General features: G+C 41.6%; 1 protein-coding gene across 5 annotated transcripts in view; it reads left to right on the top strand.

Moving 5' to 3' along the window:
- Positions 1–3,966: 3,966 nt before the first annotated feature.
- The window catches only part of Cog7 (conserved oligomeric Golgi complex subunit 7), a 144,606-nt gene continuing 126,089 nt past the window's right edge, over positions 3,967–22,483 (top strand). For 3 of the 5 annotated variants that reach the window (XM_070082757.1, XM_070082783.1, XM_070082788.1), the window contains exons 1-2: positions 3,967–4,382; positions 16,264–16,434. In XM_070082757.1, the coding sequence (XP_069938858.1) occupies positions 16,384–16,434 (51 nt within the window). In that variant the 5' untranslated portion in view covers positions 3,967–4,382; positions 16,264–16,383. The remainder of the gene's footprint in view (positions 4,383–16,263; positions 16,435–22,483) is intronic. The other 2 variants (XM_070082768.1, XM_070082777.1) reach the window with 1 other exon arrangement.

Below are 22,483 nucleotides of genomic sequence, written 5' to 3'. Positions count from 1 at the left end.
TTCTTAGAGGAATAAGCCTTGTGCATACATCGAGTGCCACCAAGTTAATCTGCTCTAGGCATAAGTTGGGGTCTGTGTTACTTAGTATATCTTCCCAGCTTATATCGGTTAGGACTTGGTTTACTTGGTCCCACTTTATGTTTTTGTTATTGAAGTTGAATTTGGTGAATGCTCCCTCGTGACTAATCTCATTATGTCGGTCTGGGGCTCCGCGCATACATGTCTGAACCTCAATTATGTTGTGATCTGAGTATATTGTTTTTGATATGGTGACATTTCTTATCAGATCATCATTGATAGTGAAACTGAGGTCTAGTGTATTCTCCAGTCTAGTAGGCTCTATTATTTGCTGGCTTAAATTGAATTTTGTGCAGAGATTTAAAAGCTCGTGTGTGAGTTTTCATCAGAGCTGCCTCCTGGTGTTATTACTGCAACAATATTATTTGCTATATTCCTCCATTTTAGGTGCCTTAAGTTGAAATCCCCCAGGAGCAAGATGTTGGGTGCAGAAGCTGGAAGATTTTCCAGACAGTGGTCAATTTTTAACAGCTGTCCCTGGAATTGCTGGGATGTTGCATCCGGAGGCTTGTAGACTACCACAATGGCTAGGTTTTGGTTCTCGTTCTTTACTGCTAAAACTTCCACTACATCATTTGAGGCATTAAGCAGTTCTGTGCAAACAAGTGACTCTGCAATGTACAGGCCAAAATCCCCCTTTTGCCTGTCCACTCTGTCACATCTGTATAGGTTGTAACCTGTGATCCATATTTCGCTGTCCAAGTGATCCTTTATGTGGGTCTCAGTGAAAGCCGCGAACATTGCCTTTGCCTCTGCAAGCAGTCCATGGATGAAAGGTATTTTGTTGTTTGTTGCTGGCTTTAGACCCTGTATATTTGCAAAGAAGAATGTCATCAGACTGGTGGTATTGTTGGTACTGGGGAGGGTTTTTTTTTCCGGCATTAGTATCTGTCACCGCGATCATAAAGTCACTTAAAAATAACTAGGGGAATCTGTCTCATGTCCCACCATTATTGTACAAGTGAGCAGCCCATGTCCTTTCACATGCTATTACATTACTTTTTAACAAGTCACTAGAAACTAGCACCTTCCCGACACTACTCAAGACAGCAAGGGTTACACCAATACATAAAGGCGGTGACCCTACAGATGTAAACAACTATAGGCCAATATCAAACTCACCATTGCTATCCAAAATCTTCGAGAAACTCGTGCACAGGAGACTATATTCATTTATAACGTCACAAAACATACTCAACCCCTTCCAATTTGGATTCAGAAAAAATAAAAACACTAATGATGCAATTATAAAAATGCTAGACCTGATTTACACATCATTGGAAAATAAGGAATATCTGCTAGGAATTTTTATTGACCTTAGAAAAGCGTTTGACACAGTAGACCACGGCTTCCTACGCCACAAACTTGACCACTATGGTATAAGAGGCCATGTTCTTGCATATTTTAAATCCTACCTTTCTAATAGGTATCAGTATGTCACCATTAAAGACACAGCCTCATCAATACGGCGACTTGATACTGGAATTTCACAGGGAAGTGTCCTTGGACCCCTGCTCTTCCTCATTTACATCAATGATCTTCCAAACATATCCCAACACCTGAAACCTATTCTCTTATGTCATCTCCCACCCTAATCTTGCCACCCTCAACACCATTGTTAACGAGGAGCTGCTCAAAATATCGACTTGGATGACACTCAACACTGGCAAAACCTACTATATTATGTTTGGTAGCAGAGCAGGTGTTGCGCAACTTAACATTAAGATCGACAACACTCTAATTGCCAGACATAATGAGGGCAAATTCCTTGGCCTATACCTCGACAACAACCTAAATTTCAGCACCCACACATAACAAAAAAAGTATCGAAAACGGTGGGGATCCTCTCCAAGATACGATACTGCGCACCGCAAACTGCCCTTCTCACACTATACCATTCACTTATATATCCATACCTCACCTATGCTATCTGTGCTTGGGGTTCAACTGCAGCAACACACCTAAAGCCAATAATAACCCAACAAAAAGCCGCAGTAAGAATAATCACTAAATCCCATTCCTGGCAACACCCCCCCCCACTCTTCATAGATCTAAACTTATTCCCTGTTCAGAACATCCACACTTATTACTGTGCAATCTATATCTACAGGACCTTAAATTCCAATATTAACCTTGACCTAAAACGCTTTCTTGATAGTTGTGACAGGATCCACAGGCATAACACCAGACACAAACATCTCTATGACATTCCCCGTGTTCGACTGAACCTTTACAAAAATTCAATGTATTTCAAAGGACCTAAAATCTGGAGCACCCTACCTGAAAACTCTAGAACTGCAGGCACATTCATCACTTTCAAAACTACAGTTAGAAAACATCTTATCTCCCTGATCCACCCCGACAACTAAGTACATGATAACCACCTGGTGGTTCAAAATTACACTCACTCACCCACTGACTATAAACCAGAAATACTAATCTTAATCTTAAAATAATAAATCCTAACTAGTCATAAGTTTGCCTATGATACTCCAATATAGACACTTTGTATTGTGCCAAAACAAAAGCATTCGCATTGCTAAACTCACAAATCATGATGTAGTCACTTAGCCTTAATACCATAATCTGTAAGGATTTAATGTTAAGAATTAATCTAAGTCTGCTCGAAGTGCCTAGCCATGCTAGGTGTCCTAGTGGCCCCCTCTGTAATTAGTATTTTATAACATGTAAACCACACAATACCCAAAACCTGTAAAACCCACATTGTAACCCTTATAGAGAATAAACTTGAAGTTCCCTCTCCTAGCACTGGACGACAGGGCTCGATACGGCGTATGCTGTCAGTGGCCCTGAAACCCAACAGAAGAAGTTTGGGCCAGTAAGCTTATTACAGTTTCTTCATTTTCATGGTCCTATGTACTTAACTATTGTATGAATAAACAATAATGGAGAATGCAGGAAGAATAAGAAACTTCTTATGCACATTTGAATTGTGATAGACTTTCCCTGAACATACTGTACATTAATATAAGGCTCATGAACTCATAATTATTTACAATAAATTTTTCAAACGTCACATTCCCAGCCAGAGTAGAAACATTGGGCGTGTTTCTTTCCACCTGTTGTCTATGTTCCCCATCAGTAAAATAGGTACCTGGGTGTTAGTCGACTGGTGTGGGTCGCATCCTGGGACAGTTAGTTTAATATGTTTATTATGCACCCCATACCCATCCTGTGGGCGGTAGTCAAAAGATGCTTTCTATATAGTAGTATGTCATTGATGTTAGCTAGGCCTGTATACCTTGTACATGTACTTGTAGTAAATAAAGATATTATTATTATTATTATTATTATTATTATTATTATTATTATTATTATTTTATTATTATTATTATTATTATTATTATTATTATTATTATTATTATTATTATTATTATTATTATTATTATTATTATTATTATTATTCAAGTCTCTTCTCAAAAATCACTTACTCACCCACAACCAAATAAATACTGAATAATTGTATCTCATAAATGTTTCTCATTATTGTATCTCATAAATGTCTAACCTGTGACCCAATCAAACTTTATTTTTTAATTGCATTACCTAACAGAATACTCCATTCTATTGAATGCTCAGCAACACAGTAAATGAGCATATGACCTGTCTTTGTAATACTCATTTGTTCTAAATTGTTATCTGTTTACAATAATGTTTTTACCACTGAATATATCATTGTTTAGTTAATCTTAAGTTAATTTTAAGCCAGCCCATAATGCTCTGCATACAAGGGGCTTTGGCATGTTGCACTGTAATAACTGTATTCCTTTGTACTTCACTGTATCATGTCTAAATAAATAAATAAATAAATAAATAAATAAATTATTATTATTATTAGTATTCCCATTTTCTATGAAGAAGAGGTGACGTTGCAGCAGACGTAAACAAGGTGAGAGGTGGCGGCTGCTGACACCAGGACCAGGACTGATCTACCACCTATCCTGACCAAACCTCGAACTACATGAATCCTAAGGAAGAGAAGAAAAAACCTGCACATCCTGAATACACTGTCAGATAGACTCCTCTGACTACACGTATTCTGAAGAAGAAACCTCTAACTGCTTGTATCCTTAAGACGAAACCTCTAACCAAGTTTCCTGAAGAAAATCCTCTAGCTACACGTATCCTAGAGAAACCTTTAACTATACGTATCCTAAAGACGTCGATAAGCAAAGAAGAAGTTAAGTGCAGTTACTCCAGAAAGAGTAATAACTTCCCCCGCTCCTCCTAAACTATTAAGAATATTTAGATGCAGTTTTGTCTGAAAAAAATTGGCCGTCATGGTAAGTATATTCTTTTGTGTATGTGGAAAAAATATTGAATTAAAACTTTAAATTTTAAGCAAGTTGGCCCTTCCAGGAAGATGTCTTAATGCCTGTGAAGAGTTCTTGATCCAAGGAACCGAACTTATACCCTCTTTCCTTGGGTCAAGCCTAATTGCCTCCCCAGGTGCTGTATAACCCATACAGGCCCGGTGGACTGGTGGCTAAAGCTCCCGCTTCACACACGGAGGGCCCGGGTTCAATTCCCAGCGAGTGGAAAACATTTTGACACGTTTCCTTACACCTGTTGTCCTGTTCACCTAGCAGCAAATAGGTACCTGGGTGTTAGTCGACTGGTGTGGGTCGCATCCTGGGGAAAAAGATTGAGGACCCCAATGGAAATAAGTTAGACAGTCCTTGATGACACACTGACTTTCTTGGGTTATCCTGGGTGGCTAACCCTCTGGGGTTAAAAATCCAAATGAAATCTTACATTATCTTATCTTACGAGTTCAGTGCTTCCCATTGATTCAGATAAAACATTAAAGTTGATACCAATGGTTGTGAAGGTAATGGATTAGTAACTTCATTCAGATATAGGTATTAGTAAGTTTATTCAGGTATACACAATTACATAGAATATCATACATAGCAGCATATGTGTAGGAACCTAAGATAACCCAAAAAAAAGTCAGTGACTTATTTCCATTGGGGTCCTTGTCATAATTATTATTTGTATTTAAAAATTAAAAACAGGTAAGTATGTTAACTATGTAAAAGTAGTTGCAATAAAAGTAGATATATTAAGGGAGATGTAAAATTAGTTGTTTCCATACAACAAATCACTCTCCTCCCTTTTTGTAGCCATATTCATGAGGTACATTTTGGCTCTCTTCTTGAACTGGCTCATGCTATGACAGGTTTTGACATGTGCAGGCAGTCTATTCCACTCTTTTATTCAAAGACATTTTTCTGTACTACAATAAGAGTTGGAGGTGAGTGGTGAGGATGTGGAAGAGTTGGTAAGCTCCTCTCTCCTATGTGCAGGTTATTTGTGTATTGTCCCTCCTATCTAAAATCTTCGAAAAATTGATTCACAAACAAGTCTACTACTTAGTATCCCACAACATACTTAACCCCTGTCAGTTTGAATTTAGACCAAAAAAAAAAAGTACTAGTGATGCAATTATACGTATGCTTGAACTAATATATTCGGCACTCGAAAAAATGAAATTTCCCTGGGACTTTTCATAGACCTACAAAGAGCTTTTGATACAGTTGACCATGACCTATTGCACCTAAAACTTGAACATTATGGGTCAGAGGACACACTCTTAATTACTTAAAATCTTAGCTTAATAATAGAAACCAGTATGTATACACAAATGATGCTAACTCCACTACACAACCTCTTCTTGTTGGAGTCCCACAGGGTAGTGTCCTTGCCCCACTTCTTTTTTTCATTTACATCAATGACCTCCCAGATGCATCTAAACTCCTTTAACTCATTTCATTTGCAGATGACACTACTTATGTCTTCTCTCATCAAAACCCAACTACATATACTAACAGACACTGTAAATTACGAACTGCTAAAAATATCTACTTGGATGACTAACAGCAACCTTACTCTCAATATAGAGAAAACCTGTTTAATGCTATTTGGAAATAGAGCTTCAAATGTACAGCTAAACATATTGATAAATGGTTCACCCATTTCAAGACACACACATTGCAGATTTCTAGGTCTTCACCTTAACTGCATTCTCAAATTCCAGACCCACATACAGCAAATATCCAAGATATTCTCCAAAACAGTAGGCATCCTTTCAAAGATACTGTACTATGTACCCCAAATGGCTCTTCTTGCTCTTTACTGCTTCTCACTTACCATTACCTCACCTATTGTATTTGTGCATGGGGCTCAACCACAGCAAATCACCTTAAACCTTTAATAACCCAGCATAAAGCTGCTGTGTGATTGATTACCAACTCCTGTACTAGACAGCATACTCCACCGCTTTTTAAGATCCTTATCTTGCTTAATGTACAAAACATCCACACTTATTATTGTGCTTACTACACACACACACATTATACTCAAATATTAACCCCCCTCTCAAACTCCTCCTTGGTAACTACAACAGAACACACAGGCATTATACAAAGCACAAATGACTCTTCGATATCCCTCGTGTTCATCTATCCCTATGCAAAAATGCCATGCACATAAAGGGCCCGAAGATCTGGAATTCATTGCCAGAACACACTAAAGGGCCCCTGCCTGAAAATCAATTTATGGCCCTACTTAGAAATCACCTCATCACCCAAAATTAGCCCCTAAACGGTCCAAACGTATACATATATATGTTCTTACCACTAGCGCCCCGAACGTATATATACGTTTCATTTTTCATTCCTTCAAAATTGGTGCGATAGGCCTGAGTCGCCTAGACATGAGAGAATGTGCGCACTCAGTGTGCGCTGTGTGAAAAAAATCGGGGACGCCTGGGTATCGCATGGTAGGACCAGTTACATTCAGCTCCATCTTGGGTCAACATCATGGCACATCCCCGTGATTCACTCACGCCTCGTTGTATTAACACTCTACTACAGTGGAACCTCAAAAATCGAACTGCTCCCAACACAACCAATTATGTAAGTGTATTTTTGTAAGTGCTTTTATAAGTGTATTTTTAAGGGTCTGAAATGGACTAATCTAATTTACATTATTCCTGATGGGAATAAATTCATTTGGTAAAGGCACTCGAACAGACTTCTGGACCGAAGAAAGTTCGATATTTGAGGTTCCACTGTATTTGAGGAAAGTGATATAAATGATAATTCAAGGAATTAGTGAAAATATGGACGATAATCCAGATGACCCTCAGTCCATCGCCTCTGGGGTGGCCACACCAGACCCTGCGCCAAGCACCTCTGGGGTAGCCAGTGTGGCCACAGCAGGCCCTAGGCCAAGTACTTCTGGGGTGGCCAGTGTGGCCACACAAGACCCTGGGTCAAGCACCTCTGGAGTGGCGAGTGTTACCCATAGGCAACTTCGCAAGAAGAAACTATCATTTTCCCAGTGTTGTAGTGATAGTGAAAGTGATGTAAGTGACAATGAGATTGATTTTATGCCATTCGAGGATTCGTCTAGCGATAGTGAAGTTCATTATTCACTAGTGAGGCATACTTTTAGGCGCCGTTGTCTACGTTCGGGCAGTGTGCCATATGCAGTCTCCAAGGGTCGTGGCAGGTCACGATCCAAAACCCCAGCCACTGATAGTGATAGTGATCATGAAGGTGAATATGCAGGGATGGAGGAAGTAGTGGTGGGTGGCACAGTGCCTGGACCACATGGCGCAGTGGGTGGACAAACAAAGGACTGCCCGGCACCCCCTCAACAATGTGCTGCCTCCACTCCTGTCCCTCCTCTTGGTCCCCCTCACCCCATGCCACAGGTCCACCCTGCACCATGTGATCATGAGTGGAACTGGACACAAAATATATTCGTGCCACAGCCTTGTGATTTTGATGTGAGTGGAAGTGGTATCCAGCCAGAACGTCCCCTAACCAATGAGTCTACAGAGTTAGACTTTTTCCAGGTATACTTTGACGAGCCTATAATGAACTTGATAGTGACCCAGAAAAACATTTATTACTGATATGTCATGGACAACACAGAAGAGGTTGGAGAGTTGTCATGGCTGCACAGGTGGAAATACACAACAGTGGCTGAAATGTACGCCACATACCTATACATAACTACTGGTCCACAGACCACTTCATCAGTACTTCAGTCTTCTGTGACCTCCTTCCCTGCAACAGATTCACTCTGTTGCTACGAATGCTGCACTTCTCAGACAGGAATATGCCAAACAGAAATGACCTTCTATACAAAATCCGGGAAGTGTTTATGTATTTAACCAGAAATTCAGTGCATACTTTTATTCCTTCAAGAAAATTGTTGTTGATGAGTCCTTGATAATGTTCAAGGGACACCTGTCATTCAAGCAATGTATACCGAGCAAACGTAATCACTTTGGTATAAAACTTTTTGTTCACTGAGACCCACATAAAGGATCACTTGGACAACGAAATATGGATCCCAGGTTACAACCTATACAGATGTGACAGAGTGAACAGGCAAAAGGGGGGGGGTTGGCCTGTACATTGCAGAGTCACTTGTTTGCACAGAACTGCTTAATGCCTCAAATGACGTAGTGGAAGTTTTAGCAGTAAAGGTCGAGAACCAAAACCTAGTCATTGTGGTAGTCTACAAGCCTCCGGATGCAACATCCCAGCAATTCCAGGAACAGCTGTTAAAAATTGACCACTGTCTGGAAAATCTTCCAGCTCCTGCACCCAACATCTTGCTCCTGGGGGATTTCAACTTAAGGCACCTAAAATGGAGGAATATAGCAAATAATATTGTTGCAGTAATAACACCAGGAGGCAGCTCTGATGAAAACTCACACTCACACGAGCTTTTAAATCTCTGCACAAAATTCAATTTAAACCAGCAAATAATAGAGCCTACTAGACTGGAGAATACACTAGACCTCATCTTCACTAACAATGATGATCTGATAAGAAATGTCACCATATCAAAAACAATATACTCAGATCACAACATAATTGAGGTTCAGACATGTATGCGTGGAGCCCCAGACCGACAAAATGAGACTAGTCACGAGGGAGCATTCACCAAATTCAACTTCAATAACAAAAACATAAAGTGGGACCAAGTAAACCAAGTCCTAACCGATATAAGCTGGGAAGATATACTAAGCAACACAGACCCAAACTTATGCCTAGAACAGATTAACTCGGTGGCACTCGATGTATGCACAAGGCTTATTCCTCTAAGAAAAAGGAGGAGTAGATGTAAAATAGAAAGAGAAAGGCACTCCCTTTACAGGCGACGGAAAAGAATAACAGAGCGGCTAAAAGAGGTCAATATATCTGAAATGCGCAGGGAGACACTGGTCAGAGAAATAGCAAGCATCGAACTTAAGCTAAAAGAATCCTTTAGGAGTCAGGAATCGCGGGAAGAACTAAAAGCCATAAATGAAATCGAAAGAAACCCAAAGTATTTCTTCTCCTATGCCAAATCAAAATCGAGAACAACGTCCAGTATTGGGCCCCTACTTAAACAAGATGGGTCCTACACAGATGACAGCAAGGAAATGAGTGAGCTACTCAAGTCCCAATATGACTCAGTTTTTAGCAAGCCGCTAACCAGACTGAGAGTCGAAGATCAAAATGAATTTTTTATTAGAGAGCCACAAAATTTGATTAGCACAAGCCTATCCGATGTTATCCTGACGCCAAATGACTTCGAACAGGCGATAAATGACATGCCCATGCACTCTGCCCCAGGGCCAGACTCATGGAACTCTGTGTTCATCAAGAACTGCAAGAAGCCCCTATCACGAGCCTTTTCCATCCTATGGAGAGGGAGCATGGACACGGGGGTCGTCCCTCAGTTACTAAAAACAACAGACATAGCCCCACTCCACAAAGGGGGCAGTAAAGCAACAGCAAAGAACTATAGACCAATAGCACTAACATCCCATATCATAAAAATCTTTGAAAGGGTCCTAAGAAGCAAGATCACCACCCATCTAGAAACCCATCAGTTACACAACCCAGGGCAACATGGGTTTAGAACAGGTCGCTCCTGTCTGTCTCAACTACTGGATCACTACGACAAGGTCCTAAATGCACTAGAAGACAAAAAGAATGCAGATGTAATATATACAGACTTTGCAAAAGCCTTCGACAAGTGTGACCATGGCGTAATAGCGCACAAAATGTGCGCTAAAGGAATAACAGGAAAAGTCGGTCGATGGATCTATAATTTCCTCACTAACAGAACACAGAGAGTAGTCGTCAACAGAGTAAAGTCCGAGGCAGCTACGGTGAAAAGCTCTGTTCCACAAGGCACAGTACTAGCTCCCATCTCGTTCCTCATCCTCATATCCGACATAGACAAGGATGTCAGCCACAGCACCGTGTCTTCCTTTGCAGATGACACCCGAATCTGCATGACAGTGTCTTCCATTGCAGACACTGCAAGGCTCCAGGCGGACATCAACCAAATCTTTCAGTGGGCTGCAGAAAACAATATGAAGTTCAACGATGAGAAATTTCAATTACTCAGATATGGTAAACATGAGGAAATTAAATCTTCATCAGAGTACAAAACAAATTCTGGCCACAAATTAGAGCGAAACACCAACGTCAAAGACCTGGGAGTGATTATGTCGGAGGATCTCACCTTCAAGGACCATAACATTGTATCAATCGCATCTGCTAGAAAAATGACAGGACGGTTTAATGAGAACCTTCAAAACTAGGGAGGCCAAGCCCATGATGACACTCTTCAGGTCACTTGTTCTATCTAGGCTGGAATATTGCTGCACTCTAACAGCACCTTTCAAGGCAGGTGAAATTGCCGACCTAGAAAATGTACAGAGAACTTTCACGGCGCGCATAACGGAGATAAAACACCTCAATTACTGGGAGCGCTTGAGGTTTCTAAACCTGTATTCCCTGGAACGCAGGAGGGAGAGATACATGATTATATACACCTGGAAAATCCTAGAGGGACTAGTACCGAACTTGCACATGAAAATCACTCACTACGAAAGCAAAAGACTTGGCAGACGATGCACCATCCCCCCAATGAAAAGCAGGGGTGTCACTAGCACGTTAAGAGACCATACAATAAGTGTCAGGGGCCCGAGACTGTTCAACTGCCTCCCAGCACACATAAGGGGGATTACCAACAGACCCCTGGCAGTCTTCAAGCTGGCACTGGACAAGCACCTAAAGTCAGTTCCTGATCAGCCGGGCTGTGGCTCGTACGTTGGTTTGCGTGCAGCCAGCAGCAACAGCCTGGTTGATCAGGCGCTGATCCACCAGGAGGCCTGGTCACAGACCGGGCCGTGGGGGCGTTGACCCCCGAAACTCTCTCCAGGTAAACTCCAGGTACGTGTGACTGTGAGAGTGGTCTTGTGTTGGATGTCATTGTATACACCGGGAGAAACACACTCGATGAGAGACGGATGTTGGGCATTTCCAGTGATGTTGTTCGTAGGATGATGGAACCATACCTTGGCAAGGGCCATACATTGTTGGTCCTAGGGAAGATAGGAATAAGACAGGTAAACATGCACCAACAGGGAATACAGTCACAGAAACCCAAGGCAAACGGAAACCAAGCCTGTGCACATACTATGCACTTGGTATCTGCAGACTTGGGAAATCTATAAAAACAGATGGGACGTGCAACTATGACCACCCTAGAAAATGCCGTGCCCATATGACAACAGGAAAATGCAAACTCCCTTCCTGTAAGCTTTTTCACCCTGAAATGTGTACCTCTTCAGTACAGGAAAGACTGTGCTATAACTTTAATTGCCAGGCACACACTCTAAAGGGGACAAAAAGATACAAAACATCCAGGCCATGGGAAAACCTGGGTAGCCACAGCCACTCAAGAGGGAGAGGTTTTTTAGTGCCAGGAAGGAAAAAAAACTGGCAGGAAATGGCAGAAATTGTACACCAAATCCAGTCATTCCTGTAGTGGAACCACAGTCGATGGCCTCCACTCCAAACCAACAGATACAGATACTAATGCCGGAACCCCCCCCCCCAGTACCAACAATACCACCAGTCCGATGACATTCTTCTTTGCAAATATACAGGGTCTAAAGCCAGCAACAAACAACAAAATACCTTTCATCCGTGGACTGCTTGCAGAGGCAAAGGCAATGTTCGCGGCTTTCACTGAGACCCACATAAAGGATCACTTAGACAACGAAATATGGATCCCAGGTTACAACCTATACAGATGTGACAGAGTGAACAGGCAAAAGGGGGGGGGGTTGGCCTGTACATTGCAGTCACTTGTTTGCACAGAACTGCTTAATGCCTCAAATGATGTAGTGGAAGTTTTAGCAGTAAAGGTCGAGAACCAAAACCTAGTCATTGTGGTAGTCTACAAGCCTCCGGATGCAACATCCCAGCAATTCCAGGAACAGCTGTTAAAAATTGACCACTGTCTGGAAAATCTTCCAGCTCCTGCACCCAACATCTTGCTTCTGGGGGATTTCAACTTAAGGCACCTAAAATGGAGGAATATAGCAAATAATATTGTTGCAGTAATAACACCAGGAGGCAGCTCTGATGAAAACTCACACTCACTCGAGCTTTTAAATCTCTGCAAAAAATTCAATTTAAACCAGCAAATAATAGAGCCTACTAGAATGGAGAATACACTAGACCTCATCTTCACTAACAATGATGATCTGATAAGAAATGTCACCATATCAAAAACAATATACTCAGATCACAACATAATTGAGGTTCAGACATGTATGCTCAGAGCCCCAGACCGACAAAATGAGATAAGTCACGAGGGAGCATTCACCAAATTCAACTTCAATAACAAAAACATAAAGTGGGACCAAGTAAACCAAGTCCTAACCGATATAAGCTGGGAAGATATACTAAGCAACACAGACCCCAACTTATGCCTAGAACAGATTAACTTGGTGGCACTCGATGTATGCACAAGACTTATTCCTCTAAGAAAAAGGAGGAGTAGATGTAAAATAGAAAGAGACAGGCGCTCCCTTTACAGGCGACGGAAAAGAATAACAGCGGCTAAAAGAGGTCAATCTATCTGAAATGCGTAGGGAGACACTCGTCAGAGAAATAGCAAACATCGAACTTAAGCTAGAGGAATCTTATAGGAGTCAGGAATCGCGGGAAGAACTAAAAGCCATAAATGAAATCGAAAGAAACCCAAAGTATTTCTTCTATGCCAAATCAAAGTCGAGAACAACGTCCAGTATTGGGCCCTTACTTAAACAAGATGGGTCCTACACAGATGACAGCAAGGAAATGAGTGAGCTACTCAAGTCCCAATATGACTCAGTTTTTAGCAAGCCACTAACCAGACTGAGAGTTGAAGATTAAAATGAATTTTTTATGAGAGAGCCACAGAATTTGGTTAACACAAGCCTATCTGATGTTATCCTGACGCCAAATGACTTCGAACAGGCGATAAATGACATGCCCATGCACTCTGCCCCAGGGCCAGACTCATGGAACTCCGTGTTCATCAAGAACTGCAAGAAGCCCCTATCACGAGCCTTTACCATCCTATGGAGAGGGAGCATGGATACGGGGGTCGTCCCACAGTTACTAAAAACAACAGACATAGCCCCACTCCACAAAGGGGGCAGTAAAGCAACAGCAAAGAACTACAGACTGATAGCACTAACATCCCATATAAAAATCTTTGAAAGAGTCCTAAGAAGCAAGATCACCACCCATCTAGAAACCCATCAGTTACACAACCCAGGGCAACATGTGTTTAGAACAGGTCGCTCCTGTCTGTCTCAACTATTGGATCACTACGACAAGGTCCTAAATGCACTAGAAGACAAAAAGAATGCAGATGTAATATATACAGACTTTGCAAAAGCCTTCGACAAGTGTGACCATGGCGTAATAGCGCACAAAATGTGTGCTAAAGGAATAACAGGAAAAGTCGGTCGATGGATCTATAATTTCCTCACTAACAGAACACAGAGAGTAGTAGTCAACAGAGTAAAGTCCGAGGCAGGCACGGTGAAAAGCTCTGTTCCACAAGGCACAGTACTCGCTCCCATCTTGTTCCTCATCCTCATATCCGACATAGACAAGGATGTCAGCCACAGCACAGTGTCTTCCTTTGCTGATGACACCCGAATCTGCATGACAGTGTTTTCCATTGCAGACACTGCAAGGCTCCAGGCGGACATCAACCAAATCTTTCAGTGGGCTGCAGAAAACAATATGAAGTTCAACGATGAGAAATTTCAATTACTCAGATATGGTAAACACGAGGAAATTAAATCTTCATCAGAGTACAAAACAAATTCTGGCCACAGAATAGAGCGAAACACCAACGTCAAAGACCTGGGAGTTATCATGTTGGAGGATCTCGCCTTCAAGGACCATAACATTGTATCGATTGCATCTGCTAGAAAAATGACAGGATGGATAATGAGAACCTTCAAAACGAGGGATGCCAAGCCCATGATGACACTCTTCAGGTCACTTGTTCTATCTAGGCTGGAATATTGCTGCACACTAACAGCACCTTTTAAGGCAGGTGAAATTGCTGACCTAGAAAATGTACAGAGAACCTTCACGGCGCGCATAACGGAGATAAAACACCTCAATTACTGGGAGCACTTGAGGTTCCTGAACCTGTATTCCCTGGAACGCAGGCGGGAGAGATACATGATTATATACACCTGGAAAATCCTAGAGGGACTAGTGCCGAACTTGCACACGAAAATCACTCACTACGAAAGCAAAAGACTTGGCAAACGATGCAACATCCCCCCAATGAAAAGCAGGGGTGTCACTAGGACGTTAAGAGACCATACAATAAGTGTCAGGGGCCCGAGACTGTTCAACTGCCTCCCAGCATACATAAGGGGGATTACCAACAGACCCCTGGCAGTCTTCAAGCTGGCACTGGACAAGCACCTAAAGTCGGTTCCTGATCAGCCGGGCTGTGGCTCGTACATTGGTTTGCGTGCAGCCAGCAGTAACAGCCTGGTTGATCAGGCTCTGATCCACCAGGAGGCCTGGTCACAGACCGGGCCGCGGGGGCGTTGACCCCCGGAACTCTCTCCAGGTAAACTCCAGGTAATACATTGTACACAGACAACTAGTATACAAGCCCTAGGATCGCTGATTTCCTACGTGTGAACAATTCTGATATATGTGGAACAGTGAGAAGGAATACAAAACACATGCCAAGGTTCAGTGGAGGCAGTGTTGAAGGTGCAGTGCAAGTGTTTCATGCTAATGACATCATGGCACTGATGTGGCATGACAAACGGAATGTGACATTGCTGTCAACCATCCACAGAAACGAGATGGTAGAAAGTGAACAGGGAGACCAATGAACGCACTGTAAAGCCAGCTGCTGTCGTGGACTATACGAACAATATGTGACTAGTTGACCTTGTGACATGATAGGGTTCGTTGACTGTGTGCATAGGAGTCGCAAGTGGTATATAAAACTGTTTTTTCACCTTCTAGACATTGCAGTGCTCAGTTCATTCAATATGTACGAAATAAAGACTGGAAAACGACAACGTTTTGCAGAATTCTCTTTGAATGTTGTAAAACAGATAGCAAGAAAGTATGGTACCACACTTGTACCTGCCTCTCAACAGCGACTTGTCCCACAACCACAGCCAGTGGGGGAAGTGCCAGACCGAATCATCCCTAACTGTCACTACCTGGTACCAATACCACCTACCCCAAAGAAGAAGAATTCCCAGAAAAAGTGTGTTGTGTGTACTACCACCACAAAACGACCCCAACAGCGGAAGGACACATGATTCATGTGTCACCAGTGTGGGGTGGCACTCTGTATGAATCCATGCTTCATGGAGTATCATACAATTGTGGAATTCTAGAAACATAAGTGGGACATGTAAACACTTGTATATAAGAACATAAGAAAGAAGGAACACTGCAACAAGCCTGCTGACCCATGCGGAGCAGGTCCATGTCCACCCCCCGGATTAGTCCAGTGACCCACCCAGTCTGGTCACCTCCACTCAAGGAAGGAGCACGGCACCAGACCCAGCAGCACAAGCTAGTCAGGTCCAACTCTCACGCACCCACACCCACTCATGTATTTATCTAACCTATTTTTAAAACTACACAACGTTTTAGCCTCAATAACTGTACTCGGGAGTTGTAGATAATAGAATGTGATTCAGCCAGGTGTGCAAAATCACCTGTCAGTGTGTATGTGTGTGCTTATGACAATATGATGATAATTTTGTATATAATATTGGTGTCTAAACAACAGTTGGCATTGAAATCAAAAGATTTGCTATAAAACATAATTACCATATCATGAAAGCCAAGAAAATTAAAAAAATGGAAGAAAACGGTAAATATGTAGAATTTCTGCAAGCTGCAGTGCTCCATGTTCCCATCAGGTGATCACCAAGTGCCAACTTCGCGGCCTCTTATCTCGGTAAGTACTGACCCTAAAACTTTTTTTTATCCTATAACACTTAAAAAAATGTGCTCTTTATTTCTTTTTCTTTATTTTCTTTTTCAAAATATTCAGGGCGCTGGGCAAGAGAACGTATATATACGTTTGGACCGTTTAGGGGTTAACCAGACAAACACTTTACTTAATACCTACCAGTTACTCAAACGTTACTCAAGAAATTCCTATATAATTTACGACTGCTCAACTATTTGATCATTTACTTCAAACTTAAAATTCTTTCAACTTCATTGTTTTAAATTGTGCTAAATTGTGTACTGTATTTTTTATATGCTATATCAAAACTATAATTATTCTCTACCGAAGTTACAAAAGCCATGAAGTGTGAACTAGTTGAATATTCAGTTTTCTTGTATTCACTGCAACTCGTCTAATGGCCATATGTAAAATTACAGCACTGTTATTGCCTTATTCATCTGAAGTTAGTCTTAAGCTTGCCCAGAATGCTCTGCATATAAAGGGGCTTTTGGCATGTTCAGATTGTTACACTCCTTTGCAGAAACATGTATCATGATAAAATAAAATTGCTAGTGGTATTATCTCCAGGACTCAAGTCCGGCCTGCCGGTTTCCCTGAATCCTTTCATAAGTGTTACCTTGCTCACACTCCAACAGCATGTCAAGTCCTAAAAACTGTCTTCATTCGCTCCTCTCTAACATGCTCACACATAATTGCTGGAAGTCCAAGCACACAGGATCTCCTTTACCTCTACCTCCAACCTTTCCTAGGCCGACCCACATCCTGCCTTCCCTCCACTACAGATTTATACACTCTCTAGGTCATTCTATTTTCTTCCATCCTTTCTACATGTTCAAACCACCTCAACCACTCCTCCTCAGCCCTCTGGATAATAGTTTTGGTAATCCCACACCTCCTAATTTCCAAACCACGAATTCTCTGCATTATATTCACACCACACATTGCCACAGACATGACATCTCCACTGCTTCCAGCCTTCTCCTTGTTGCAACATTTACCACCCATGCTTCACACCCATATAAGAGCATTGATATAACTATATTCTCATACATTCCCCTCTTTGCTTTATTTATTTATTTATTTCCAATTTGAGCACACATACAGAGGTACAAAAAAATACAGATAAGAGCAGCATGCCAAAGCCACTTATACTATGCATAGCATTACGGGCTGGCTTAAAATTAACTTAAGATTAACTAAGCAATGATGAAATCAGTGATAAAACATTAATGTAAACAGATTACTATAAAGCACAAGTGAGTATTACAAAGACAGGTCATATGGTTGCATTCAGTTAGGTAGTGATTCTGTTAGGTAGTGTATTTAAAAAATAATAAAGTTAGATTGGGTTTTAGGTTTAACATTTTATTTTATTATTATTATCACACTGGCCGATTCCCACCAAGGCAGGGTGGCCCGAAAAAGAAAAACTTTCACCATCATTCACTCCATCACTGTCTTGCCAGAAGGGTGCTTTACACTACAGTTTTTAAACTGCAACATTAACACCCCTCCTTCAGAGTGCAGGCACTGTACTTCCCATCTCCAGGACTCAAGTCCGGCCTGCCGGTTTCCCTGAATCCCTTCATAAATGTTACTTTGCTCACACTCCAACAGCACGTCAAGTATTAAAAACCATTTGTCTCCATTCACTCCTATCAAACACGCTCACGCATGCCTGCTGGAAGTCCAAGCCCCTCGCACACAAAACCTCCTTTACCCCCTCCCTCCAACCTTTCCTAGGCCGACCCCTACCCCGCCTTCCTTCCACTACAGACTGATACACTCTTGAAGTCATTCTGTTTCGCTCCATTCTCTCTACATGTCCGAACCACCTCAACAACCCTTCCTCAGCCCTGTGGACAACAGTTTTGGTAATCCCGCACCTCCTCCTAACTTCCAAACTACGAATTCTCTGCATTATATTCACACCACACATTGCCCTCAGACATGACATCTCCACTGCCTCCAGCCTTCTCCTCACTGCAACATTCATCACCCATGCTTCACACCCATATAAGAGCGTTGGTAAAACTACACTCTCATACATTCCCCTCTTTGTTTAACATTTATGTGATATAATTGTGAGAAACATTTAAGATATACAATTTATAAGGTTCAGTTATTCAGTATTTATTTGGTTTTGGGTGAGTAAGTGATCTTTGAGAAGAGACTTAAATTTATAAACATGTAGTGTTTCTTTTATATTTACAGGTAATGAATTCCAGATTTTAGGGCCTTTTATGTGCATTGAGTTTTTGCATAGTGTGAGATGGACACGAGGAACATCAAAGAGTGATCTGTGCCTTGTGTTATGGTCATGTGTTTTGTTGAGGTTGGCAAGGAGATGTTTGAGGGGAGGGTTAATATCAGAGTTAAGTGTTCTATGTATGTAATAGGTGCAGTAATAAGTATGGATGTTTTGTATGGTGAGTAGGTTTAGTGTATTGAATATTGGTGCCTGTAGTGAGAATTTGTTATCATTCTAACTGCAGCCTTTTGTTGGGTAATTAGTGGTCTGAGATGGTTAATTGTTGTTGAGCCCCATGCACAAATTCCATAGGTGAGATAGGGGTAAATAAGAGAGTGATATAGGGCCAGGAGGGCTGACTGTGGAACATAGTACCGTATCTTCGATAGTATGCCTACAGTCTTGGAAATTTTCTTAGAAATTTGTTGTATATGTGTATGAAATTTGAGTCTATTATCAAGGTGGATTCCTAAGAATTTTCCCTCTGTTAGTTTTGTGATAGGTGATCTGTTTATCATTATGTTAAGAGGGACATCTGTAGCTCTGTTACCAAACTGAATGAAGTAGGTTTTGTCAATGTTTAGTGTAAGTTTGTTAGTCCTCATCCAGGTAGATATTTTATGTAATTCGGTATTTACAGTATTGGCTAGCGTGACTGGGCTCGGGTGAGAGAAGACGTATGTAGTGTCATTTGCAAATAGTGTGGGTTTGAGTAATTCCGAAGCATTTGGAAGGTCATTTATGTATAGGAGAAAGAGAAGAGGGCCAAGGACACTTCCCTGTGGGACACCAACTGTAATTGGTTGCGCAGAAGAGTTTGCCCCATTTGCATACACATATTGGCTTCTGTTGCTGAGGTATGACTTGAGGTAGTTGAGGGAGTGCCCTCTTATACCATAGTGTGACAATTTTACGTGGAGCAAGTCATGGTCAACTGTATCAAAAGCTTTACGTAAGTCAATGAAGATCCCCAGTGGGACTTCTTTTTTCTCTATTGGAGTGTATATATGTTCTAGCATGTGTATAATAGCATCATTAGTATTTTTATTAGGCCTGAATCCAAATTGGCAGGGGTTGAGTATGTTTTGGGAGATAAGGTAGGAGTAGATTCGTTTATGAATTAATTTTTCGAAGATTTTTGAGAGAGGGTGTAAGTTGGATATTGGCCTATAGTTATTCAACTCTGTTTGGTCTCCTCCTTTGTGGATCGGGGTGACCCTTGCTATTTTGAGTACTGTAGGGAAGGTGGAGGATTCAATGGATTTGTTAAAGAGTGTTGCAATGATTGGTGATAGCACTTGTGACACTTTTTTGTATATAAAGGGTGGTAAGGTATTTAAATCTCCTGCCTTGTTTTTTAGTGCGTTGATAATAAGGGAGACTTCGTATGGGTTAGTCGGAGCTAGGAACAGTGTGTTTGGGTAGTTGCCGGTGAGGTAGTCATTTGGTGGGGTATCTGAGCTTGGGATTTTATTGGCAAGGTTTTTGTCCTTTCATGGACAAAGTTCTTTGTCTCCACAAACTCCTCATGCACCACTCACCTTTCTCCCCTCGTAAATTCTGTGATTCACCTCATCTTTCATAGACCCATTTGCCGACACGTCCCTACCAAACTCACCCACCAACCTCTGCAACTTCTCTTCAGAATCTCCCAAAAGCACAGTGTCATCAGCAAAGAGTAACTGTGACAACTCCACTTTGTGCTAGATTCTTTATCTTTTAACCCTACACCTCTTGCCAACACCCAAGCATTCACTTCTCTTAAACCCCATCTGTAAATATATTGAATAATCATGATGACATCACACACCCTTGTCTAAGACCTACTTTTACTGGGAAAGAATCTCCATCTCTTCTGCATACTCTAACATGAACCTCGCTATCCTCGTAAAAACTCTTCACTTCTTTCAATAACCTTCCTTCTATTCCATACATGTGTAACATCTGCCACATTGCCCCCTTCCCTATCCACCCTGTCATAGGCCTTTTCCAAATCCATAAATGCCATAGGAACCTCTTTACCCTTATATGAATACTGTTCACCTATATGTTTCATCTGTAAACAGTTGGTCTACACACTCCCTACCCTTACTAAAGCCTCCTTGTTCACCTGCTATCCTACTCTGTCTTACTCTTAATTTTTTCAATAATAGCTCTACCATACACTTTACCAGGTATACAACTGACTTATTCCCCTATAATTTTTATATTCTCTTTTGTCCCCTTTGCCTTTATACAAAGGAACTATCCATGCTCTCTGCCAATCCCTAGGTACCTTACCCTCTTCCATACATTTATTAAATAAAAGCACGAGCCACTCCAAAACTAGATCCCCATCTGCTTTTAACATTTCTGTCTTTATTCCATCAGTCTCAGCTGCCGTACCCCCTTTCGTTCTACCCACTTTGTCACGAACTTCCCCCACACTCACAGCTGGCTCTTCCTCACTTCTACAAGATGTTATTCCTCCTTGCCCTATACACGAAATCACAGCTCCCTGTCTTCATCAACATTTAATAATTCCTCAAAATATTCCCTTCACTTTCCTGATACCTCTAACTCTCCATTTAATAACTCTCCTCTCCTATTTTTAACTATCAAATCCATTCGTTCCCTGAGCTTCCTCAACTTATTAATCTCACTCCAAAACTCTTTCTTATTTTCAACAAAATTTGTTGATAACATCTCACCCACTCTTATCATTTGCTCTCTCTTTACATTGCTTCACCACTCCCTTAACTTCTTGTTTTCTCTCTATATACTTCTCCCTCCTTGCATCACTTCTGCTTTGTAAAAACCTCTCATATGCTATCTTTTTCTTCCTTACTACTCTCTTTACGTCATCATTCCACCAGTCGCTCTTTTTCCCTCCCGCATCCACTTTCCTGTAACCACTAACTTTTGCTTCACTCTAACACAACAGTCTTATTTTTTTTTTTTATTATCACACTCCAGGTAAACACTGGCTCATTCCCACCAAGGCAGGGTGGCCCGAAAAAGAAAAACTTTCACCATCATTTACTCCATCACTGTCTTGCCAGAAGGGTGCTTTACACTACAGTTTTTAAACTGCAACATTAAGACCCCTTCTTCAGAGTGCAGGCACTGTACTTCCCATCTCCAGGACTCAAGTCCAGCCTTCCGGTTTCCCTGAATCCCTTCATAAATGTTACTTTGCTCACACTCCAACAGCACGTCTAAGTATTAAAAACCATTTGTCTCCATTCACTCCTATTAAACACGCTCACGCATGCCTGCTAGAAGTCCAAGCCCCTTGCACACAAAACCTCCTTTACCCCCTCCCTCCAACCTTTCCTAGGCCGACCCCTACCCCGCCTTCCTTCCTCTACAGACTTATACACTTTTGAAGTCACTCTGTTTCGCTCCATTCTCTCTACATGTCCGAACCACCTCAACAACCCTTCCTCAGCCCTCTGGACAACAGTTTTGGTAATCCTGCACCTCCTCCTAACTTCCAAACTACGAATTCTCTGCATTATATTCACACCACACATTGCCCTCAGACATGACATCTCCACTGCCTCCAGCCTTCTCCTCGCTGCAACATTCATCACCCATGCTTCACACCCATATAAGAGCGTTGGTAAAACTATACTCTCATACATTCCCCTCTTTGCCTCCAAGGACAAAGTTCTTTGTCTCCACAGACTCCTAAGTGCACCACTCACCCTTTTCCCCTCATCAATTCTATGATTCACCTCATCTTTCATAGACCCATCCGCTGACACGTCCACTCCCAAATATCTGAATACATTCACC

This window comes from Cherax quadricarinatus, chromosome 1, assembly GCF_038502225.1.
Source record: "Cherax quadricarinatus isolate ZL_2023a chromosome 1, ASM3850222v1, whole genome shotgun sequence".
In the NCBI taxonomy this organism is placed as follows: domain Eukaryota; kingdom Metazoa; phylum Arthropoda; class Malacostraca; order Decapoda; family Parastacidae; genus Cherax; species Cherax quadricarinatus.
The sequence above is the reverse complement of the archived record's forward strand: the minus strand, read 5'-3'. Positions and strand labels throughout refer to the sequence as shown.